Source organism: Betta splendens, chromosome 8 (assembly GCF_900634795.4).
Source record: "Betta splendens chromosome 8, fBetSpl5.4, whole genome shotgun sequence".
Classification (NCBI taxonomy): Eukaryota; Metazoa; Chordata; class Actinopteri; order Anabantiformes; family Osphronemidae; genus Betta; species Betta splendens.
Window position 1 is genome coordinate 1,083,379 of NC_040888.2, and position 24,454 is coordinate 1,107,832.

At 51.5% G+C, this 24,454-nt stretch overlaps 3 protein-coding genes across 4 annotated transcripts; 2 read left to right on the forward strand and 1 right to left on the reverse strand.

Moving 5' to 3' along the window:
* Positions 1-415: 415 nt before the first annotated feature.
* ddx5 (DEAD (Asp-Glu-Ala-Asp) box helicase 5) lies at positions 416-5,845 on the forward strand. 2 transcript variants are annotated; one of them, XM_029158601.3, is made up of 13 exons: positions 416-591; positions 1,207-1,372; positions 1,470-1,566; positions 1,640-1,773; positions 1,857-1,922; positions 2,416-2,557; positions 2,669-2,829; positions 2,914-3,086; positions 3,192-3,302; positions 3,389-3,450; positions 3,535-3,594; positions 4,784-5,018; positions 5,152-5,320. In XM_029158601.3, the coding sequence occupies exons 1-13, from the start codon at positions 539-541 to the stop codon at positions 5,177-5,179; spliced, it is 1,488 nt and encodes a 495-aa protein (XP_029014434.1). In that variant the 5' UTR covers positions 416-538; the 3' UTR covers positions 5,180-5,320. The 2 variants fall into 2 exon arrangements, with proteins under 2 accessions (XP_029014434.1, XP_029014433.1); XM_029158600.3 differs by having other exon boundaries at positions 418-591; positions 4,784-5,005; positions 5,152-5,845.
* A 2,146-nt stretch (positions 5,846-7,991) lies between these two features.
* evplb (envoplakin b) lies at positions 7,992-19,490 on the forward strand. Its single transcript, XM_029158442.3, has 22 exons — positions 7,992-8,156; positions 9,579-9,678; positions 9,763-9,917; positions 10,032-10,155; positions 10,233-10,364; positions 12,473-12,514; positions 12,585-12,746; positions 12,814-12,921; positions 12,991-13,086; positions 13,166-13,276; positions 13,350-13,493; positions 13,567-13,721; positions 13,792-13,889; positions 13,963-14,135; positions 14,216-14,394; positions 14,470-14,608; positions 14,695-14,888; positions 14,969-15,119; positions 15,188-15,271; positions 15,398-15,520; positions 15,595-15,687; positions 15,774-19,490. Exons 1-22 carry the CDS (start codon positions 8,125-8,127, stop codon positions 19,341-19,343), a joined length of 6,165 nt encoding a protein of 2,054 aa, XP_029014275.1. The 5' UTR covers positions 7,992-8,124; the 3' UTR covers positions 19,344-19,490.
* A 1,597-nt stretch (positions 19,491-21,087) lies between these two features.
* On the reverse strand, positions 21,088-22,963 carry LOC114860298 (serotonin N-acetyltransferase-like). The gene is made up of 4 exons (XM_029158790.3): positions 22,866-22,963; positions 22,271-22,501; positions 21,931-22,085; positions 21,088-21,848 (listed from the first exon to the last, which is right to left on the reverse strand). Exons 2-4 carry the CDS (start codon positions 22,422-22,424, stop codon positions 21,480-21,482), a joined length of 678 nt encoding a protein of 225 aa, XP_029014623.1. The 5' UTR covers positions 22,425-22,501; positions 22,866-22,963; the 3' UTR covers positions 21,088-21,479.
* Between the last annotated feature and the right edge of the window lie 1,491 nt (positions 22,964-24,454).

The following is a 24,454-nucleotide window of genomic DNA, read 5'->3' on the forward strand; positions in this document are numbered from 1 at the left end:
ATCAAGTGACTATGTTCCACGGAAGGAAAATCATGATCACACAACAAAACGTGAATTTGTGTTTCGAGTTCAAATTCAGCACAAACACGAATCGAAGACAACAAAGTAACCCACGCCTGGGCCGGACGATGACGTCACTGAGCGCAATACATCGGAAGCACGGCCCGTTCTTGTATATTCATCCGCCAACTTTGTCGTAATAAAGAAAATATAATCCACATCGCGAGTTTCATCTAGGGGGGGGGGGAATAAAAAATAAATTGCCTCATATTGTTTTGTTAAGAATTTACGTTTTGTCCATTTGTCACATTGTTTTTTTAAACAGTTTCATCGTGGCTCTATATTTTAAGCATTTAAACGCTGAGCGGCGCATGAATACTCAGGAAGGGAGCTTTCCTACAGCCATAAAGCCGGACCTCGTTTTTACATTACCGGCATTTTAGCGCAGCTGCCGGTTGGTTTTCCTTTTAGACGGCGAGCGGAGCCACAGTTTATACTATTTATCCTTTTTTTATTATTTATACGCTTTAGTTTCAACATGCCTGGGTATTCCGACAGAGACCGGGGAAGAGACAGAGATAGAGACAGAGGGTGAGTGTGTTTTCTCCCCTTTAAAGTTTTTTTAATCTTAGGTTAAAAATGGCGGACGGGCTTCACGTTAACGTTCCGGTGGCAAAAATCAGGCCGCGGGCGAAACGTGTCGGTTTTACGTAATTTGAATGTGTTTTTTATAGCGGCCAGTTGTTGATTGTTACTCCAGCCGTTAGACTGCCCGTTAGCGGCTTTATTCCCGGTTTTTGTCGCTAGGCCCAGGCCGGTGAGCCGAGCCCGTCGTCTGGGCCCTCAGGCCTCACCGGCCTCGTGTCCCGGCGTAGCGGCTTCCGTTAGGCGGCGTCTAACGGCGACGGGGCGCATTTATCACTAGTGACTTTAGGTTTGTTTCAGTTCTTTGTTATTTTTGCGTTCGTGGAAGCCGGTTCGTAGGCCGCTGTGGCCTAGCGCGGATGCTAACACAGCTGGCTAGTCTCTGCTTCGCCATGTGGCGGCTTGGCTGCGGACACAAAATGCCGGCTGGTTTTTCCATTGTTCGTCTGGCTGCGGGCGCCGTCAGCCTTCGGAGCTCTCTCCACGGCCGCTTTGCACCGGCTTTTCTCCTGACGTCGCTGTGGTTGACTTGTCAGAGAACTGAACTGATTTTGATTTCAGCTATGGCGGTGGTCCTCCTCGCTTCGGTGGGAACCGCGGTGGAGGTGGTGGGAAGTTCGGCAACCCCGGAGATCGGCTGCGGAAGAAACACTGGAACCTGGACGAGCTCCCTAAGTTCGAGAAGAACTTTTACCAACAGCACGCCGATGTTGCCCGGAGGCCTCCGGTTTGTACTCTGCATCTACGTGGCTGTTACGCAACACCAGTTCACATGTGCTCCGCCAACACGTGTTGCTGATACGTTTATTGTTCTTGTCTTGCAGCAAGAAGTTGAGCAGTACAGGAGGACAAAGGTCATCACAGTCAAGGGGAGAGAGTGCCCAAATCCCATAACAAAGTTCCATGAAGCCAGTTTTCCATGTATGTTCAAACCCACACGTTTTAAAATGGGATTAAGAGTCAAGCTTCTCATTTAATGGTGTCTTCTCTGCAGCTTATGTCATGGATGTGATCAACAAACAGAACTGGACTGAACCAACACCCATCCAGGCTCAGGGATGGCCTCTGGCTCTAAGTGGCATGGACATGGTCGGCATAGCCCAGACTGGCTCTGGAAAAACTCTTTCTGTAAGTTTTCTGTTTTGACTGTTTCACTATTGCAGCAGCCTCTGAGCAAAACTGACCAACTGACATGTGTATTTGCTTCACAGTATCTGTTGCCTGCCATCGTGCACATTAACCACCAGCCGTTTCTGGAACGGGGAGATGGTCCAATTGTAAGTTTGAAATCAGTCCTTGAGATGTGCATTGGTGATTCTTCTAGGCCCTTGTCTATTGTTGGACTCTTGGGCCTGTTCAGGATAATTCTTCCTGCTTCCAGTTAAAAAGGGGGCATGGGTTGGGAAGTGAAGTCTGTTAATGAGGCCAAAACCTGACACTATTACAGAAGCTGTAAAGCTTTTGATAATGCTCTTTTGCCACATGTACAGACAGACCTTTTTTGGGTTTCAGAAAACAATTATGTAGTTTTTATCAGTAAGGACCTTGAAGCACCTGGCTCTCCTTGCCTGTTGGTGTGTTGGTACCAGGCTCTGCTTCAGCTATCTGTGCACATGGTATTACAGCACATTCCTTCAGTAAAGGATGCTTTTCTGTGAGCGTTCCCTCACTTACTGTACTGCAGCGTGCACACGGAGAATCAGATAGCTACTAAAGCTACTATTAATTTAACCCTACAAGGAACTTAAATTTTGTAATTTCCCTCTTTAGTGTTTGGTACTGGCCCCAACACGTGAGCTGGCTCAGCAAGTGCAACAGGTGGCTGCAGAATACGGCAGAGCTTCTCGCCTCAAATCTACCTGCATCTATGGCGGTGCACCCAAGGGTCCCCAGATTCGTGATCTGGAAAGAGGTAGTGTGTGTGTGTGTGTGTGTGTGTGTGTGTGTGTAAAAAGAGTTGGTTGGTGGGAAAGTGGTGGTGATTGTTTTTGGGTTTCTTTCTCACCAACCCCTTTTGTTTCAGGTGTGGAGATCTGTATCGCCACCCCAGGAAGGCTCATTGACTTTCTTGAAGCTGGAAAAACAAATCTGCGTCGATGCACTTACCTGGTGCTGGATGAAGCTGACAGAATGCTGGACATGGGCTTTGAGCCACAAATCCGGAAAATCGTAGACCAGATCAGAGTAAGTTTTCCTGAACAACTTGAGTCGAAGGTCTTCACACAAGCAGTAACTTACCTTGAGACTAATTGTTGCCCTGTCCTGCAGCCTGACCGTCAGACTCTGATGTGGAGTGCCACTTGGCCCAAAGAAGTCCGTCAATTGGCAGAAGACTTTCTGAAGGAATACGTGCAGATCAATGTTGGGGCCCTGCAGCTCAGTGCAAACCACAACATCCTGCAGATAGTTGATGTCTGTAATGATGGAGAGAAGGAAAACAAGTAAGCGTCATGTTTACACCAAGGTTTTCTGAGGCTTATCAGACATTTAAATGCTGTTCAAGCATGGAGATTTCATTATTTATTTATTTATTTTTTTTTTTTTAGACTGATTCGACTGCTTGAAGAGATAATGAGCGAAAAAGAGAACAAGACCATTATTTTTGTGGAGACAAAGAGGCGATGTGATGACCTCACCAGGAGAATGCGAAGGGATGGGTGGGTGAACTTTTATTTATATTCAACTCCTGATGATGTGATGGTTTGGCTTCTTTTAACAGACACGTGTCTTTTGCTTTTGTCAGGTGGCCAGCTATGGGAATCCATGGAGATAAAAGCCAGCAGGAGCGAGACTGGGTTCTGAATGGTGTGCATCACTACAATAAGTTGAAGTGGTAGACACTTGTTTTCTAAATTTGTTTTGTTTCTAAATCTGATTTTGTTTTTGCAGAGTTCAAATATGGAAAGGCGCCAATTCTTATTGCCACTGATGTTGCCTCCAGGGGACTAGGTCAGTATCTGCCCTGAACTGTCTTTCACTCTAATGCATTTTGAAAAGAAAGTGAATTTGCTTTCTTTAACTCTTCTGCTTCTTTCTGAGTTTCTCCCCTGACCTGAAGGAGCAGTCTGTGTGGCAGGGCCTTGGCATGACAAGCCCAGGTCTCCAGAGGGGGAAGGAGGATTCTTGGAGGTGTCCTGACTGGCGAGGCACGGTCTCCCAGTCATGCAGATATTCAGAGGTGACCAGGCCCAAGTACAGCATAACGCGCTGGCCTGCCTAAAAAGGGGGGCGAGAAGTTCCCTCCCCCCAAATGCCCACCTGTTCTCTGGCAGTGGTTTGGACTGCTTCACACACCCAGGCTCTGTAACCGTCCCAGCTCAAAGCCCAGCTACTCTGTCTCCTATTGTCTTGCATGTATGTTCTGGGACTGCATTGCAAGCTGTTCGAGTCATTTGGACGGTGCTTTCTGTTGTGTAGACTCGTAAAGCATGGGTGGCGATGCTGTTGCAGTTTCCTAAACTTGTGTCGGGAGAGCAGTCTGTCAGATCGATCATACCTTCACCTCTGTTATGACATGGCTACTGGCGCTTTTGGTGACAGTGGGACATGCTAGTTGGACACACTTGGACAAATCCAAGCTCACACTCCTCCCTCGCCTGCGTTTCAAAGTCATGTCGAGACCTGCCAACGAGAGACATTATGGTCACGTGATCACTGGCTCTGGAAGTATCTTGCCACGCCGAGCGTGGGATGCATTTTTGTAGGCATCCTGCCACTCGGTTCAGGACAGTTTGACTCTGCGCCGTGAGCTTTGAGTTTTTGAGACAAAGGGAAGTGGGTTCAGACACTAGGAGGCAGTAGAGGGCATAGCAGCACAATGTAGACACAGCAGGGGGTCAGTAAGGGGCGTGTGCTGCAATGGGAACGGACCAGTGAATGCATACTCCACACGCTGGTAAGGTTTCTGATGTGGGTTGGTTTCTGGAGTGTGCATTGTCTGTCTCTTCCCACCGTAGTCTCTCCTCTGGACTTCGCGTTGTTTGAGTCTCTTGCAGCCTTGGGGGTTTCAGCTGTCCCCACCTAGTCACTCTACTAACCTGGCCTCTCTGTTTTTGATCTGGTTGTTGTGGTGGCGTCGACGCACGTCCTCGTGCTGTCCTGCTTTTCCTTTATGCCACACTGCAACACAATCTCACAGATGTTGAAGACGTGAAATTTGTCATCAACTTTGACTACCCCAACAACTCGGAGGACTATATCCACCGCATTGGCAGAACAGCTCGTAGCCAAAAGACGGGCACAGCCTACACCTTCTTCACTCCCAACAACATGAGGCAGGCCGGTGACCTCGTGTCTGTGCTCCGAGAGGCCAACCAGGCCATCAACCCCAAGCTCCTCCAGATGGCGGAAGACAGAGGAGGTAAATCTAATTGGTGAGACACAGAAACCGTGCTGTGCACAGCAGCCGCTTTTCCTCCTGCTCTGCTGTGGGAACTTGATCCCTGCTATTGACTCGTCTGAACGGACAATAATGAGCCACTCATTGTTGTTTTGTCTCCTTCGCAGGTCGTTCAAGGGGAGGTCGAGGTGGTGACTACAGGGACGACCGTCGGGATAGGTATTCGTCTGGCAGGCGCGACTTTGGTGGTTTTAGGGACAGGGATAACAATCGAGGGTATGACAACGGACCAAATAAAGCCTTTGGCACAAATTCCCAGAACGGAGGCTATGGGGGCAGTAACAGCAACGGCTTTGGCGGCGCTGGCTTCAACGGTAACGGACAGTCCAACTTTAGCACCCCGGCGGGAGCCTTCGGGGCTCAGAGCGGCTTCCAGGCTCAGGGTGCTGTCCAGAACGGAGCCGCCCCGGCCCCGTTCGCCTTCCCCCAGCCACAGGCCCCGCAGCAGCACCCGCCGCCGCTGGTGCCTTACCCCATGCCTCCGCAGTTCTCTCAGTAACACACTTGAAGTAAATTATTGCTTTTCGTCCTAAGTTCAATACTTAATCCAGAGTTTTTGTATTTACACAACAGGGTCACCAATGACTTTAGCCTCTGTCAAGCCTTTTAAGATCTGCAGTGCAGCACTAGTGGCATTGCACTGTGTTTTCCTATTTAATTTGTTACATTCCTCATTTATGTTTAGTTTTGTACTAGGTAACAGATGTACTGGGATTTTTTTTTCGTGTATTTTCGAAAGTGATGATCTCCAATCCTGGAAGTGCACTGCATGATCTTTAAAAATAAAAACACAAAACCACATTTGGTGTTTGGCCTCTTTCTACTGTCCTTGTGATGCCTTTACTGTCTGCATCCAGCAGGTGTCACGTTTCCCTCTGGTGGTGGGTCAGTTTAAAGCTGAATATTAACTTCATTATATGGTTGAAGTTACAACTTGATAAACTTCTAATGATCGACATTTATGCTGGTTGGTCCGAAAGTCCTGTAAACCTGAGGACTCCTGGTTGTCTGAAGTAAATGAACGCCGGTTCCAGGTACTGGTCCAAAACCCGGCTGGACCTGGACCCGTCTGAAAGCCTGAAGTGTGTCTGTAGGTAGTGGTTGCGTTGTGATGGAACAGTCCTGATGTCAAACTGCTTCAAACAACCATTTTCTAAGTGAGTAGAATCAGGCTGTTAGTCGTAGATCTGCATTTCCTGTTTGGATGCTTTCTACAGCGTCCGTCTTTGGGTCCAGTCTGTTTCAAAGTAGCGCTGACGTGTAGGTTTGTATTGACTGTTCAGAGCTTAAAGTGAAGGATCCCACGTGTTTGAGCTGAGTGACATCGGCCTCTGCCGGGTCGTGCGTTGGTTCTTCTCAGCCTGAACCGGGCCCAGTGGGTGCGGCCCGTTTAAAAGCTTCCGCCGTATTTACAGGCGCATGGAACGTTCGCTGTGTCAACAGAACCCTGCATTCTTCATGAGTCACGCCGGCCTTTCTCTGCTGCCGACCGCACCCGCCGCTGCCAAACATCCACAACTAAATCCCCTGAAGAACCGGACTGGAACAGCTGCTCAGAGCCGTCGGGCCCTGAGAACAGCACTGGCTTCAGGGATTAGAGGCTCCTTATCAGTAAATGGCCTGGACTCAGTGTGAGTTCTTTAAACATTAACCTGCAGCGTGGTTTATTGTGGGCTTCGGGGACGACTTTAGAGCTGGTCTCAGATTCACCTGTTGCGGTGCAGAAACCTCATTTTGTGCTGAGCCCTGCGGCTACGGCCTCGGTCATCGGTTCCTGTGCAGGTATGTGGGTGTTGGTTTGAGGAGCGACCGCTGTGGGTGTGTACGGGCGACACCCACTGCAAGCATGAGACGGAGCGGCATGCTGATGGACCTGCTTCCTGCGCCGCCGTCAGACAGGTGAAATCCTCATGATCCTGTGCATCCACCTGTACCGTGTGTTATCAGCTGCAGCTGCGCGGGTGAAGTTTGCACCCGACTCCCTGCACAGCGTACTTTCACAGGGTGTGTGAGGGATAAGCGCCCATACTGAGCTGGAAGGTGCAGCCATTCGCTCAGGAGCATTAGAGTAAAAGTATTTGTTGTGCAACAGACGTAGCTCGTATAATTAGATCACAGTCATTGATGCGTTCATATACAAACCTTCAAACCTGCAGCTGCTCAATGGAGCCAATGGAACGATTATCTGATGGTTTTGCTGAGTTGTCACATACGTGGATGCAAGTCAAATATTTACCAAGATGTGTTTCAGATGTTTGAACTGTCAGAATCTAGAAGCGCTCTCTTAATTAGAGACTGGAGCGACTAGTTCAGCTTCATTCTCTGTGGTCATGCAGGTGTGCGCTTCATAACATGAAGTGTGACGGCAGCGGCTGCAGGGATCACCGCTGTGGCCCCGTCCATGTGTGGAGATGGACGGTGACTGTTTTGATCCTTCGTTACAGTTGATTTAAGCCTTGAATGTGTCCGTCAGGTGTCTGAGAGCGGCCTCATCTCACTGTTTACTGTGGGACCCCTGCTGCAGGCGGAGGCTCGCGCCCTTCACCGGGCCACGAGGGGGAAGCTCTGAACACACTATAGGAGGACTTGGTCTCTTCCTGTTGGTGACCATGTTCAGTATCTGTAACACACAGTTACTGGTCAAACTGCCCGATGCTCTCGTTTGCTCTGAGCATCTTCACACATGATGAAGGTGCGCATCATCTGCCTTCTGCAGATGATGCGCACTCATTTGTTTTAGGATCCAGATCTGCTTTCTGGTTCTGGTCTATGGTCTATCCCACAGGTAACCAAACTGGTCTGGACTCGTCTCAGTGATTCATTATGTTTATAGTTCCTTTTTAACGCTGGCTTCCAGGTGTCAGCAGCTGAAGCCTGAATGAGGAGTCAGGAGAGTGATCGCCTGAAGGAAGCGGGCTGTGAGCGTGGAACAGGTCCGCCCGGTCGGCTCCTCCGCTGACACACCTGCTGCCTGGGAGGAGCTGAGACAGGTGGACGCTCCTTAAGCCGAGGGAGGGCGACGCCAAGGAGGAGACAGAGGCAGAGGAAGAGGAGAAACGCAGTTGGACCCGGGCCTCAACATGTCGACCAACGGTGCCGTAAAGCTCAGCAAGTGAGTTTGGGCTGATTCCTGTGTGTGTGTCGCCTTTCCAGTCTTGTCTCACTGTCTGTGGTCTGCTGCTTGTTTTCTTTAACCTGAGGCACTGACCTGAAATCCTGATCTGCTGCGAGAGAACCAGCAAGAGTTGATGTTTGTTTATTAGGATCTGTATGACCATCAACCTGAACTTCTAGCGCTTCGTTCTCTGTGAAGGCGCCAACGTCGGGTGAAAGGATGTTGAGCTGCGCTGCATCACGAGTAGAACCTGGTTCTGTTCCTGCTGTGCGGTACTGGCTGAATCAGGTTCACCCCGTGTTGCTAACACGTTCAGCCGAGCCCTGAAGCTCTCAGCTCAGGTTTCCTGTTCGTGTCACTGGAGCTGTGGACTCTGAGGTGGCTGCGATTGAGCAAGCGCTCCTCTCCCAGCGATCGGCCGGGCTCTTATCTGGAGGAGCGTCCCTGAGAGGGAGGGAGGGAGGGAGGGAGGGAGGCTGCTCTGACCGCAGGAGGCATCGGCATCAGGGGGCGACGGCCATGACGGGCAATGAGTCACACAGCGAAGGGTGGATCCTGATACGCTGGAATGTGCAGCAGAGATAAGAAGCACTAATTAGAAGACTTCATGAAGCACAAATAGTGACGACAAAGACATTCAACGGTGGAACAGTTTAATGTCAGAAAAGAAAAGACAGCTGGTTGTTCAGTTTGTTCCACAAAATTATTACTTGAATTGGGTTTAAAGCAAAGTCACTGAACGCACATCATTACTAGTAGAACAGCCTTCTGCTCCTAACTTCTACCACCTTTATTCAAACTCTACAACGGGTCCTTAGACGTCGTATGAATGAAACCTTTAGTTTCGTAGCATCTCATATCTGTGCAGAGGTGAGTCAGTGGATCAGTCCACAGCTTGATGTGTGTTAGTCGTTTCCTCCATCAGCGCCTGCCTGTGGGCCCAGAAGGAGCTGAGCCGCAACTCAGCGACAACATTCCTGTGTGTTAATGGCAGCGGGTGTGTCAGGATAAATACTTCCATGTCACAGCAGAACAAACAGGTCTGAAGAACGAGTCAAGTTCAGTCATTATGAGAGTGGAGGCTCCAGGGCACAGACGGGGGAGGGGCTCTGCTCGCTCTGGTTAGAGTCTCAATCAGCCTGTTGAGGGTTCCAGTCTGCGTCTGCTTTGGCGCTGCATCGTTCTGTGACGGTCCTGGTCCAGCTCACTGTTGTAACGTTGAGCCCATTTGTTTCTGGCTTCATAACTTAGTTCACTGCCGTCATCTTGTCCTGCTTCTCATCACTGTGTCCATTCATGAAACGCTCCTTATTTCCCTACAGCTTCTAGAACATGAGGCAGCTGGTACCTACCATGTCTGCTGTGTCAGAACCGCCTGGGTTCTGTTTGCCGACTCATGGTCTGCCTGTCTCCCTGCAGGGCTCAGGTCAGTGATCTGGCCTTGATCGTTGCTCGCATGCAGAAAAATGCAGATAAAGTGGAGAAGGACATCCTGCGATCAGAGCAGCTGCTGGCTGTGGTGAGATACGAGTCCTGCACGTTTTGCCTCCTACCGGCGCTGTTGCCTCTTCAAATGCATGAATAAGGGGCGTCTCGCCTGCAGGACGCAGCGCGGGAGGAGAAGAAAGAGCCGTGGATGCACCAGAAGGAGGTGGCAGACAACCTGGTGCAGGCCGAGGGCTTGCTGAAGAACCTGTTCCTGGACGTGGACAAGGCCAAGAAGCTGCAGCATCCGCAGGCGGGTATCATCGAGAAGGAGTGAGTTTACGCTGCAGCGTCACAGTCGAGCAGGAACACACGCAAACACAGCGCACGCCCAGAACCCCACGCATTCCATACGAGCGGCTCACGCTCCTCCGCTGCTGCTTTCAGTGTGAAAAACCTCCATGACCGCTGGGTGAAGGACTGCGCTGACTACAGGAAGCTGTACGACAAGGTGCTGAACGTGGACCCGGCCCAGAAGATCGACTGGGGGCCTGTGCTGGAGGAGAAGCTGGTCAGTTCCAGATTAACCCCACACGCTGGTGCGTCACACACAGGCTGATGCTTTCCTCCTGTCTGATGCTCTGACAGAAGCGGCTGAAAGCGGACGCCTACGGCCCCAAGCGCACGGACGTGGAGAAGCAGATCGCCGCTCACAACATCCTGCACCAGGAGATCGAGGCCTACGGCGCCCAGCTGCAGCCCGGCACGGTGCCCTCAAAGGTAGCGCCGCGTCACAGTGGCGTCGCTGCAGCATCATTACAGCGTCACTGCGGTGTCACTGCCGCGTCACAGTGGCGTCACTGCAGCATCACTGATGCGTCACAGTGGCGTCGCTGCAGCGTCACAGTGGCGTCACTGCAGCGTCACTGCAGCGTCAAAGTCGCGTCACAGTGGCGTCACTGCAGCATCACTGCAGCGTCAGAGTGGCGTCGCTGCAGCGTCACTGCCGCGTCACAGTGGCGTCGCTGCAGCGTTACTGCCGCGTCACAGTGGCGTCGCTGCCGCGTCACTGCAAGGCCACTGCCGCGTCACTGCCGCGTCACTGCCGCGTCACAGTGGCGTCGCTGCCGCGTCACTGCAGCGTCACTGCAGCGTCACAGTGGCGTCACAGTGGCGTCACTGCGGCGTCACTGTCGCGTCACGGTGGCGTCACTGCCGCGTCGCTGCCGCGTCACAGTGGCGTCGCTGCCGCGTCACACTGGCGTCGCTGCAGCGTCACAGTGGCGTCACTGCAGCGTCACTGTCGCGTCACAGTGGCGTCACTGCAGGGTCACTGCCGCGTCGCTGCCACGTCACAGTGGCGTCGCTGCAGCGTCACAGTGGCGTCACTGCAGCATCACTGCAGCGCCACAGTCGCGTCACAGTGGCGTCACTGCAGCATCACTGATGCGTCACAGTGGCGTCGCTGCAACGTCACTGCAGCGTCAGAGTGGCGTCGCTGCATCGTCACTGCAGCGTCACTGCAGCGTCGCTGCAGCGTCACAGTGGCGTCGCTGCAGCGTCACTGCCGCGTCACAGTGGCGTCACGGTGGCGTCACTGCAGGGTCACTGCCGCGTCGCTGCCGCGTCACAGTGGCGTCGCTGCCGCGTCACACCGGCGTCGCTGCAGCGTCACAGTGGCGTCACTGCAGCGTCACTGTCGCGTCACAGTGGCGTCACTGCAGGGTCACTGCCGCGTCGCTGCCACGTCACAGTGGCGTCGCTGCAGCGTCACAGTGGCGTCACTGCAGCATCACTGCAGCGCCACAGTCGCGTCACAGTGGCGTCACTGCAGCATCACTGATGCGTCACAGTGGCGTCGCTGCAACGTCACTGCAGCGTCAGAGTGGCGTCGCTGCATCGTCACTGCCGCGTCACTGCAGCGTCGCTGCAGCGTCACAGTGGCGTCGCTGCAGCGTCACTGCCGCGTCACAGTGGCGTCACTGCAGCTTCACTGTCGCGTCACTGCAGCGTCGCTGTCGCGTCACAGCGGCGTCACTGCAGGGTCACTGCCGCGTCGCTGCCGCGTCACAGTGGCGTCACTGCAGCATCACTGCAGCGTCACAGTCGCGTCACAGTGGCGTCACTGCAGCATCACTGATGCGTCACAGTGGCGTCCCTGCGGCGTCACTGTCGCGTCGCTGCCGCGTCACAGTGGCGTCGCTGCCGCGTCACAGTGGCGTCGCTGCAGGGTCACTGTCGCGTCACAGTGGCGTCACTGCCGCGTCGCTGCAGCGTCACAGTGGCGTCACTGCAGCATCACTGCAGCGTCACAGTCGCGTCACAGTCGCGTCACAGTGGCGTCACTGCAGCATCACTGATGCGTCACAGTGGCGTCCCTGCGGCGTCACTGTCGCGTCACAGTGGCGTCGCTGCAGCGTCACAGTGGCGTCACTGCAGGGTCACTGTCGCGTCACAGTGGCGTCGCTGCAGCGTCACAGTGGCGTCACTGCAGCATCACTGCAGCGTCACAGTCGCGTCGCTGCCGCGTCACAGTGGCGTCGCTGCAGCGTCACAGTGGCGTCACTGCAGCGTCACTGTCGCGTCACAGTGGCGTCGCTGCAGCGTCACTGCAGCGTCACTGCAGCGTCGCTGTCGCGTCACAGTGGCGTCGCTGCCGCGTCACTGCCGCGTCACTGCAGCGTCACTGCAGCGTCACAGTGGCGTCACAGTGGCGTCACTGCGGCGTCACTGTCGCGTCACAGTGGCGTCACTGCAGGGTCACTGCCGCGTCACTGTCGCGTCACAGTGGCGTCGCTGCAGCGTCACAGCGGCGTCGCTGCAGCGTCACTGCAGCATCACTGCAGCTCCACAGCCTCCGTGTGTCAGCCTCCCCTTCTCTGTTTCAGGAGCAGTACAACACCCTCAGGGCCAAATACGCAGAGCTGCTGGTGAGCGTCTCCACGTCTCAGGCTTCGGGCCGTGGGGGCGTTCTGCTCACTCTCATTGCACGTTTTGCAGGCGACCTCCCAGCAGCGGCGCAGCCACCTGGCGTCTCTGTACGAGTACATGCAGAGCTGCAGCAAGGAGCTGGTGTACCTGTCCGGCCAGCAGGAGAGGATCCTGCAGAGAGACTGGAGCGACCGCATGGTCGACCCTCGAGACGTCCGCACGGAGTACGAGGTGAGAGTCCAACCAACAGCGCAGGCAACGGCTGGGCTGCAGGAAACACGCTCTTTGTCACACGCAGAAATTCAAAGTCAGCGGACTCCTGGCCCACGAGAGCGAAGTCAACAAGATCCAGGAGGAGGGAGATCGTCTGGTGGAAAAGAAGCATCCAGGCAGCCCCACCATTAAGGTACGTCCGTCGGCCGCGCGGCAGCTTCCGTGTGCGGCTGAGCTGCGCTGAGCTGTGCTTTGTGTTCAGGCTCACAGAGACACGGTGCAGGCCGACTGGCAGGCCTTCCTCAACCTGTGTCTGGCACAGGAGACGCACCTGGACAACGTGGAGGAGTACAAGAAGGTTCCCAACCTTTTCTCTGATCGCTCAGACATCTCAGTGTTCAGTGTTTCAGGCTGAGGAACTGACTGTGTTGATGCAGTTCCAGCTGGATGCAGACACGCTGTCCGAGTCCCTGGAGAGACTACGTTCCACGCTGGACCCGAAGTCTCTGGAGAAAAAGAGCAACTCTGAGGTGCTGCTGGCGCTGGAGGTACGGCTGCTGCAGAGCTTCGTGACGCGGCGTCTGACTCTGTGCTGAGGCTCTTTGTAACGTGTTCCTTCAGGCCGACGAGCCTGCGGTGCGAAGGAACGAGCAGCGCCTGGACGCCCTCCGGCAGCTCAGCAGCGAGGTGGTGCCGCTGAAGCTGCGGCGGGTCCAGCCCAGCAGAACCACCAGCGCCGTGTCGCTGTGTGACTGGATGGACGAGGTACGGCGGGCGCTGCTTATGTCCTGTTTGCAGCACAGCCAGCGGCCTCTTATCATCTTCTCTGCTCGCTCAGGACTCGGTGAGACGCGGTGAGACCCTCGTCCTCAAGTCCATCGTTAATAATCGAGACTGGAAGCTTCAGACCAGCAGTGGGCAGCTCAAAACGCTGCCTGGGGCGTGTTTCATGGTGCCTCCACCCGACGCTGAGGCCCTGGACAGAGTGAGCAGGTACGTAGCATCATTAGATCAAACTATGACTGAGGACTGTTGAGTGAAACCTGTCTGGCTGTGTGTTCAGCCTGGATAAAGTCCTGACAGACTTGAAAAGTCGCAGATCTGCACTTTCGGCCTCATTGAAGAGCTCCAACGAGGAGGTGGTTCGCTCCCAGAAGACCGGTGAGAAGAGACACGGATTGTCACGCATGTGTTTTTGGACTTTCCACCTGTAATTACTGTGGTTTCTCTTCAGCGTCTGTGAAAAGTGCCCCCGAAGACCCCAGAGCTGCAGAACTAGCCAGTGAACTGGACCGGATCAACAGAGCTCTGCTGAAGGTTGAAAAGGAAATCCAGGGCCGACTGAGGACGCCGCTGGACAGCAGCAACCCCACACAAGACCTGGAGAGCAGACAGCAGGAGCACGAGGTGAAAAACCCGCTCCACGAAGCGAACCACAGAATTCAAATCTGATGAACAACTGAATTAACTTCAACTTCAACTTCCAGAGATCTGCTCTGACTGTAAAGAAGCTGGAGGCTGAGAAGTCTGCGATCCAGAGAGAAATGGATCCCATTCTGGCCAAGATCCCCCTGGGCCCCAACGCTTCGTCACTGCCCCCAAAGCTCAGCACTGCCAACAACAAGATCAATGACCTCAACTCGCTCCTCGACCTCTATAATAAGAAGTGAGCATTCAAGGCCTTCCTCCTGTTTCCTGTGTGAAACACTGTTGAATGCTGACCCACCTTCGTCTTCAACAGAGCTACAGCCTCCATGTTCCTGGAGAAGCAGATCCAGAGTGTGGAAGGCATCGTGTCTGGCTTTGAGCAGCAGCTCGCTAAGGACCTGAGCATCCCTGACCAGCCCGACGCCCTCCAGAACCGCAGCCAGGAGCTCAAGGTGTCGCACTTTACTGTGCAACTGGAAACAGAGATCCCAGAACGGAACCGGCTCCTAACGTCTCCTCTCTTCATTTCATCGAACAGATTTTGCGTAAGGATGCGGCTTCACAGAAAGCTGAGCTAAATAAACTAGGCAAAGAGCTGGACCTGACCCAACAGGCCTGCAGCCCCCTGCAGCACAGCTTCAGCGAATACTGTCCTGACATCTGCCGCCAGGAGAACCAGGTGAAACGTCTGAAGAACCGTTACTCAAACGTGGACCTGCAGGTGCAGGACAGGTGAGGGAGCGACGATGGGCCCCGCATCCTGCTCTCTCCACACCCTCTGCTCTGTGTGTGATCTCTTTGTTCTGTTTCAGGATCGCTCTCATCCAGGAAGCCATAAACAAACAGCAGGACTTCCAGAATGCTCTTCTGTCGGTGGATTTCTTCCTGGTCAATTTGCCCAACAATGCGATCGAACCTACTGACGATGTGGCCCAAATAACAGCCAAGCAGAGAGCGCAGAAGGTGAGAGGCAGTGTTGGTCTGTGGAACATGTGGCCTTTCCTTGTAATGAGTGGCTGCTGTCTGTTTAGAAAGTGACCGAAGACATCGAGAGAAAATCGGAGGATCTGAACCGTGTCCGGGGTTTGTCCCGTGACCTGCAAAGCCTCCTAAACGTGAGTAGATGCCACCGCGTGCCACAGGGCGCCTCCTGCTGCTGAATGCGTTCAACTGATTAAATCACAACACCTGCACAATCGCAGGCTGCAGAGTCACTAATCTTAGTGACGATTTACTTCTAGACTTACGAGGTTAAATGCAAAACCTACCGTGGCAGTCTGAACGATGATGATGATGATGATGAAGACGATGAAGAACCAGCTCCAAAGAAACGTCAAGCCATGGCTCAGGCTGTGCACGCAAAGGCAAGGATGTACAGTCAGCTGTTTCCTGCTGTCAGGAAAAGCTCTTCTCTAAACTTTAAACATTTGTGCTGCAGGAGAAAGATCTGCTGAACCTTTTCTCTGAGGTTTCTGCAGAGAACCAACAGCTGCTTAACCAGATGGAGACAGCAAAGAACCTCAAAGCCAGAGTACGATCCCTACGATGTCAGTAATTTCTGCAATATGACTCTGGCCTCATCTCATATGTTCCTCCTTTCCCTTTGTTTATGTGCAGAGTGATGAGAAAGTGAATCAGGTGGTAGTCAGCCATCAGCTGCAGCTGCAAAGCCAACAGAAGGACCTGGAGGCGAGCGACCTCCTGAAAAAAGAGCTAAACGAGGAGATCGACAGACGCATAGACGCAGAGAGAGACCTGGAGACGTACCGCAAGAGATTCGTGTCTCTGAAGAGCAGGAGAGGAGTGGAGCGGTTGGAGGAGAAGGAGGTGGTACAGTATTACCGGGACCCCAAGCTGGAGGTGGAACTACAGTCCCTGAAGAACCGGATCGAGGACGAAGCCGTGAAAAGGTCCAGAATCCACACTGAGGTAGAAATCATCCACGGGAAGATCACCAAGCTTGAAGTAGAACGGACCAAAGTTGAACCCAAACTGGTCACCAAGGTGCTGACTGAATATGAGAGAGACCCACAGCTCGACAAAGAAGCAGCCAAGATTAGAGACGAGATTCAAAAACTGCAACAGGGGGTTGAGACGAGAAGCACTGAGACCATCCGCTTGAGGACTGACCTCACGGTTCTCACACAGCAGCAACCAAAGATCAGGGAGAAGGTTGTGAAGAAGGAAGTTGTGAGACTGGAAAAAGACCCAGAGATGCTGAAAGCTGTTCTCACCTTCCAGGGAGACATCGCTGAGGAGGAGGCTCGGTGCAAGTCCCTCAATGATAACATCTTTAGTCTGAGAAGCCAAATAAACACATTAGAAAGAGTCATTCCAACCATCCAGCCCAAAATAGTCAGCAAGGTGGTGAAGCAGGTCCAGCAAGACCCGGAAACAGTGGAGGAGTTCAGGAAAATCCAAATGGCCCTGGAGGAGGAGAAGGATGAGACGACTTCGCTGATTAAGGAGCTGACCACCCTACAGCTACGCTACAGTGAGCTGGAGAAGCTCCGGCCCAAAGTTGAGCTCAAAGAGATCATCAACGAGATATTTAGGGTCGACCCCGAGACGGAGGTTGAGCTGGTCCGACTGAGGAAAGAGCTGCAGGACTGTAGCCGAAACCGTACAGACCTAGAGAGAGAAAGCAATTCTGTGTTGACTACTCTGAGCGGCCTCCGTGCTCAGAAACCCAAAGTGGAGTACAAGGAAGTGACACAGGAAGTGATCAAAGAGGAGAAGAGCCCAGAGGTCATCAGGGAGTTACAAAGGCTGAATAACCAGGTGTCGCGTCTACAGGTGAACGTTGACAGCACCCTGGAGCTGCTGAGCCGCCTGCGGAAGGAACGAGATGAGCTGAAGGCAGAAAAATCCAAGGTGGAGACGAAGCTCGTGAATAAAGAAGTGATCATATATGAGAACGATCCTCTCCTCGAGAAGGAGGCCGACAGACTTAGGAGGAATGTACGGGAGGAGATTCAGCAGCGCCGCAGTCTGGAGGAATGTCTCTTTGAGCTGCAGAACCAATACATCACTCTGGAGCGGCAGAAGCCTGACGAGAAGGTGGTGGTTCAGGAGGTTGTGCGTCTGGAGAAGGACCACAAGCAGATTCTACAGCACGAGAATCTGAACAAGACCCTGGACGAAGAGAGTAAGGAACGCAGAAAGCTGGAGTTAGAGGTCCGGCAGCTCAGGGCCCTGATTCAAGAAATCCAGATGACACTGAGTCAGATGGACGATCGACAGAAGAAGATTCAAGTGGAGTCAGAGCTCAGGCAGGTCAAAGCTCGCATCCTTGAATTGGAGACCGCTCCACCGCCCGTTGAGGAAAAGATCATCATTGAGGAGGTTCTGAAGGTGGAGAGGGACCCCAAACTGGAAAGGCTCACGGAGGGGATTCGTGGCAAGTTGGAGACCGAGGCCACAAGTATCACTGATCTGGAGAAAGAAATACGCAACCTGCAGCTCAAACTGGAAATTCTGCAGAAGGAGAAGTCGATTGAAAAGGTTGTTTATAGAGAAGTGGTCCGTGTAGAGAAGGACCCAGCGGTAGAGGCCGAAAGGGCGCGTCTACGCGAGCTAGTGTCGCAAGAGAGAAACCTGAGGCGGGACCAGGAAGACGTGGTCCAGAGCATTAGCATCAAAATCGCTCATCTGCAAACGTCCAAATCTGTAGCGTCTCAGGAGCAGAACACTCTCATCAGCAACAGAGACGCTCTGCAGAGGGAGAAGGAGGACCTCCTCAGGGAGCTGACCACCATCGAGTCCCAACGACAGAGCATCACCGTGGCCTTCCAGCAGCAGTCCAAGCTGATGGGAGAGCGGAACCAGATGGCACGACAGAGAAGCGTCAAGGTTTCCTCCGAGATCCAGCAGCTGGAAAAGGAGATCCTGGAGGAGAAAGACAAAATCAACCAGAGAGAGATCCTCATTCTCCAGCTGCAGAGCGGCATAAAGAAGGAGGACCAGACTGAAACTCACACCAGAGAGACCAACCTGTCCACCAGGATCACCATCCTGGACCCAGACACCGGAACCAACCTGTCTCCCTACGACGCCTACAAGAAGGGGCTCATCGAGCGCGACCAGTACATCCACCTGTCAGAGCTGGAGTGTGACTGGGAGGAGATCACCTCTACCGGCCCCGATGGCGACACCACCATTCTGCAGGACCGCAAGAGTGGGAAGCAGTTTGCATTGAAGGAAGCTCTGAAGGACGGACGACTAACTCAGTACGACATCGACCGCTACAGGGCCGGGAAGATGTCCATCTCAGAGTTCGCCCTGCTGGTCACAGGGGAGACCAAGAAGCCCTACCTTCCCCCAACAACAACCCCAAGATCTCCTACAGCGTACTCCCCCCTGAGCGCCATGCCGCCCTCCCTCAGGTCCTCGCAGCCCAGCCTGAGCAACCTCTCCAGCACCCCGACCTCCCTCAGGTCCTCGCAGCCCAGCCTGAGCAACCTCTCCAGCACCCCGACCTCCCTCAGGTCGTCCTACAGCAAACTCAGCGGCAGTCTGAGCAAACTCACTCCATCTGCAGGAGAGGAGCATTTTCCCATCTCTGGCATCTTCGACACCACCACCGAGAGCCGCATGTCTGTGAGAAGCGCTCTGACCCGTAAACTGATTGACGCCGACACGGCTCTGAAGCTGCTGGAGGCCCAGGCAGCTTCTGGAGGCATCGTTGATCTCACCAAAGTGGACAAACTGTCGGTGCATAAGGCGGCCGAAGCCGGCCTCATTGACAGCAGCCACATGCACAAGCTGCTGAGCGCCCAGAAAGCCTTCACCGGGGTGGAGGACCCCACGACCAAGCAGCGTCTGGCTGTGGGGCAGGCAGCACAGAAGGGCTACATCCCCCAGGACAGCGCCTGGAGGTACATGGAGGCCCAGTGTCTGACCGGAGGCTTGGTGAATCCCAACAAGGCCGGACGCCTCAGCGTCCAACAGGCGTTGGACTGTGGGCTCATCGACAGCCAAACGGCCAAACATCTGCAGGACGAGGCTTCGCACGCCAAGGAGCTGGTGGATCCCATCTCCAAGGAGAAGCTGTCGTACAAGCAGGCCATGGAGCGCTGCAGGAGGGACGCCAGCACGGGGCTGCCGCTGCTTCCTGCCGCCTCCACCGACACCGTGGACGCGCCCTCGTACTCCGGCTACCGCTTTGGCTCCTACAACAGAAAGTAGACGCGGGTCTGCTGCAGCCGCTGGTGCTACGGGTGTAAGACAAAGATGTGGGCTTTTGGAGCTAGTTCTGGTCTTCTGTTAAATGAAGGGAACCTCTGTCTGTTGCTGTGTTGAGCAGTGTTTATTAAAATCCACGTTTCACATGAATGTTTCTGTCCAGCTCCTTTGGTTTCTTCTCTGTCTGGGCTTCTCACCACTGAGTGAGTAACTGAGTGAATGTGCTGCTGTCAGTTAAGGAGGCGGTTCTGTGTTGGTTGGGTTGAGTTGACAGACAGTCGGCCCCTGCACAGACAGGCTCATGTGCAGTAATCCCACAAAGCTCCTCTGAGGCGCTGGGTAATCTGTCAGACAGACACCCAGCACAGAGGTCGCATGTTCCCAATGACTTCCAGACGAACCACTCTGACCGGGGCCTGACGCCAACGGTGGGGGCTTGGCCTGAACGCGACCTCGTTGACCTTCACTCATGTTACTCATATTTAATCTGTATCCTTAATCCCTTGCTTGACTGTGCTGCAGATTAAATATATTGTTCTGTTTACAGCTAAGAAGCACCTACGCCCCAACACGTACGGGCTGCAGTGTCAAACTAGCTCAAGCTTTTATGAATTTTACACCTTTATTAATGGTTAAATCTTTGCTATCTACCTGATTTGCCCTCATTAATGTGACAGATCATGCAGCAGTGAAGGGGTTAACCCTCTGAGGATGCTGGTCCTGCTAGAGTCTCAGCTGTCAATCATGCGAGAGACAGAGACAGGATGGAGGCGTCTGCAATCAGAATGTTAAACTTCAAATCTGACTGCTCCCAACAGAATCTGGACCCAGCAGAACTACGCCAACGTGCCCCTTTTAACTCCGCTCATGTTGAATTGGACAGTGCACCCGTGTCCTAGTTAATGAAGCGACACGTCGCTGCCTGTGTGATGATAATTGTTATTGTTGCCATAATTGTAGAGGCAGCGCAAATGGTTCTGACCTTTATCTGACCCAGAGGACCCGGCTCTGCAATCACGCTCCTACCAGTTTAAAACACTGGCAGCAGAGGTTCACAGCGAGTCCTGCTGTAACCTTGTGTATGTGAATATAATAATATGTCTGCGAGGAAACCATGTATGATAATAAATCCCATCAATATCTGCCGTTAGTGCTGTTGAGCTACGTGACGAACAGCTATTCTACCACAGTTACTGCAGCTTTTAAACAACAGTCGACGTGTCACAGATTTGTTTTGTTTTTAGCTGAGAAACAAAGTCACTGTTTTTGCAGACGACTGTTGTCTCTTCCTGCCTCAGTTTCAGTTCTGTTTAACACTTCAAATATAATTTTTCAATAATAAAAATAACATTTGAGTCTGTCAAGTGTAAGCTATTATTATTATTATTATTATTTTATTTATTTATTTTTTATTATTATGAGCTATTTGTTGATGCCGAGTCCGTCCTCGGGGAGGAGACCTGAAGCACCAGGTTCTGTTCACTGTCAGGTTCTGATCTGAGGTCTGGGTCATTTTGGAGGTGACTCAGTGCCAGGTTTCTCCTTGAAGGAGCTGCTCAGCCTGGCACATTGGTGGATTAACCACGAGTTGGTGACTGTGTCATGGATTAAAGGCTTCGTGCATGAAGCTGTTTTACTGCGTCTTCAAACGAAGATGCTGTTCCAAATAACAGCGATAAGCAAATATTCAGCAAAATATGAATTGTGGAACTGGACAGAATCAGTGATTGATTTTCATCTTAAAAAACAGTATCAAAACTTTTTTATTGAAATCATTTTACTGCACAGACACAAACAGCTGCTCTGTTTCCAGGTGAGTTTACTGCCACTGGTTCTGATCCTTGATTCATCTCTGAATCTGACCGTTTACTCGTCTCCCAGCAGACGGAGCCGCTGAAAGCACTCGCCGACATCTGTCCATAATGTGGGAAGCTAAGCAGGAGGTTAATACACAGCACAACATCAACTCCACCTACAGAAGTGACATCTCTACTGCCCTCATGCTCCTAGAGGTGAGTTAACCACAGCACTAACCAGGACTTTTATATCACACAGCAAAACACCACCAGACTAGAGTAAATCTACAACTGGGACACGTGCTGTAAAGACAATGGGCTTCAACAGCTTAGGGAAAAGAAGTCATACGTCAACATGTTCGTTAGTCTTTGTCACTGGCAGAGTGAGAGGCTGCTGAGGGAAGCGGATGGCTTCGCTGTTGCGCCTCATGTAGGCGTGGCCGCTGATGGGGTACCACATCTCTGTGAAGGTGAGGTTGGCCACGGTGATGGCGCAACGCCCCAGAACCTTGAAACCCGACTTGCGGTAGAAGGGAACGAGGAAGTCTTCACACATGAGCACCGCTCGGCGCACGTTGGGCAGGCAGCGCAGGTACTGCAGGTAGCGCCACATCAGGATGGGACCTTTGCCCTGCTGCCTGAAGGTGCGGTGGACTGCCAGGATGTGGATGTGGACCGTGGAGCCACGGGGCTTATGCAGAGTCAGTGCTTCCTGGGACACAGTGGATATGATGTATTATTATTGTTCATCTCTCGCGCGTTTCAGAACTGGACTGGAAAAGCTGATATCTTACTGTAGTGAGCCTGTCCTGGTCCCAGAGAGAACCAATGATGAAAGCCACCAGCCGGCCCTCCTCAAACCAGCCCATGGACAGCTCTGGACACAGCGTGAGGAAGTGGCGCACCTCGTCCAGGTGCAGGGGACACTCACCCGACACTGAGATGAATGCTGGGCGAGCGAGCGAGAGAGAGAGAGAGAGAGAGAGAGAGAGAGAGAGAGAGAGAGAGAGTGAGAGAGTGAGACAGTGTCCGTGCGCAATAATGCTTTACTGCCATGCTCTTCTCAACGTAACACATGAATCTTCAAAGATCTGCCCACGCTGCATGTTTAATAGTTTAAAGTCGGTTTCTCACCTTCACGCTCGATCTCAAAGACGCTGATGGCATCTTGCGTGTTGAGCGGACGGACTTCGCTTGCGGGAAGCGTGTGTCTCCTCTGGATACCAGGCGAAACAGATGGCGATGGCTGCATTGGTTTGATGAAAGGCTGCGCACCCACAACGGACATCGTACGGTTTCACACTTTTCACCCGAGATAACGCGTTCGGTGTGGTCTCCGCTGAGCAGGGTCGCCTTTGCTGGGCCCTGAGGAGACACAGCGATCCGTGGCTGCTTTTATGGCATCTCTCTCTCAGCTGTGATTCACCGGCTCATTTGCATTTGAATATTTGTTGTCAGTGCATGAATGAAAGTCACAACTGTTCTGAACAATTTGCTGAACCCAATAATTAAGTGTGTCAAACGTTGTCTGTTTGGGTTTTTGTCTGTACTATTCACTGACCGTAAATAACAAATTATTTTCTTATTTATGGCAATTGTGTATTGAATGTGCACAGCTGCACAGTGGACATATTTATGTTCTGTTATTCAATCATGAAGCAATTTAAAAAAACACATCTACAAGTTAATTAATAAAAACAACAGCTGCACACTTCTCTGTGACACTTACCTGTTTGCCAGTTGTTCTTGGGAGCCTGCGTGAACTGAGACGTTCTCCTTCGCTGCCCTTTGTCCTGCTCCACCTCACTCACCTTCATTATGAAGTGATTATTACTATGAGTCATGTGATGAAGGATTATAGAAGTTGTTTCCACAACCAGGCGCATTATAGACACATTATCTCCCAATGACATCATCTGATTTCTCTGCCAGCTTTGCAGAAAGCCACCACACAGATTATCTGTCTTTTAGATATTATTTTATTATTGGTCCTGATATGGTGGCAGCTCTTTGAGAACATCTTAGCTTCTATCCTCAGAAAAATTAAAACACTTGCATCTGAGAACACACATCATAGAGACTTATGTAATATTTGTGTGAATACTGAAGAATATAAAAAATAAGCAAAACAAAACATGTATAATGATACATGTTTACTTGATGTTAGTAAGGTAGAAGTAAAAAGTATAGTTAAACATACAAACATACAGTTGAGCCCCAAATTATTCAGACCCCTGGCAAATTCTGACTTCAGTTTCAACCAGCAAGTTTTTTTTTTTTTTTTACCAGAAACACAAGTTTCTCACAATAGATAATAATTATGTACAAGAGGAAAAAATTGGACAAAAAATATTATTCATCATTTATTTCCGTTTGAACAGGAAGTGACATTTTCTACATTATTTATTACTCATCAATAATCAATAATCAATAGAAACGCTTCTTATTAAGCTGCTTTTTGCATGTCTCCACTGGTATTTTTGTCCATTCATCTTGATGAAAAGTTCCAACCCTTTCAGGTTGAACGGGTCTTCTAAATAAAACTTGAGTAATATTTTTTTCCACAGTGATGAATCTTGTTGAAAACTTGTTTTATTTCCTGTCGTGGTAACAAGAATTTCCCAGAGGTATGAATAATTTCAGGCTCATTCTGATATTTATGTTTGCATAAATGTAAAAGTCAAGAGCATCAATAAACATAGGCTGAAGAAAAGATTAGAGGAAACTAAGTAGGTGGGAGATGAGATGAGAGAAGCAATAATCTGAAAATGTTTGCCAAATGTTTAACTATTTCTAACTATTGGGATCCCAGTAGACGCTTCCTACCAGTAGATGGCAGTATTGAGCCAATGCATTTTGTCCCAACTGACTTTTTGTGTGTTTACTTCAGGTTTAGTCAAGATAACACTGATAGAAGTATAGGTTTTGGTGTAAACTCTTTATTTTAACTGTAATGTGTAACATTACTGAGCTCATTAAAATTTAAGATGTTAAGATTCCTCTTAGCTGCTGCATTGTGATCATTTATGATATTTTTGTTGTATTGTTTCCTGAAGTCTCTAGTTTTCTCTGAATTCTAAATGTGGCTTATTTCCCAAAAGTGTAGTATGATCAATGTGTGTTACTGTGATTTTTGCTGCAGGTGTCACTGGAGGCAGAGAAAGAGGCTGCCAAGTTTAAAACCTTATTGATAGTATAGACTCCTGCAGCTACAAAGCTTATCCACTGTAATGAACAAACTCGGCCCATTTCCAAAGATTTGTATGGCCTCCTGCAGGAAAGCACAGTTGTGTATACTTCTTATGTGAAGTTGCACTG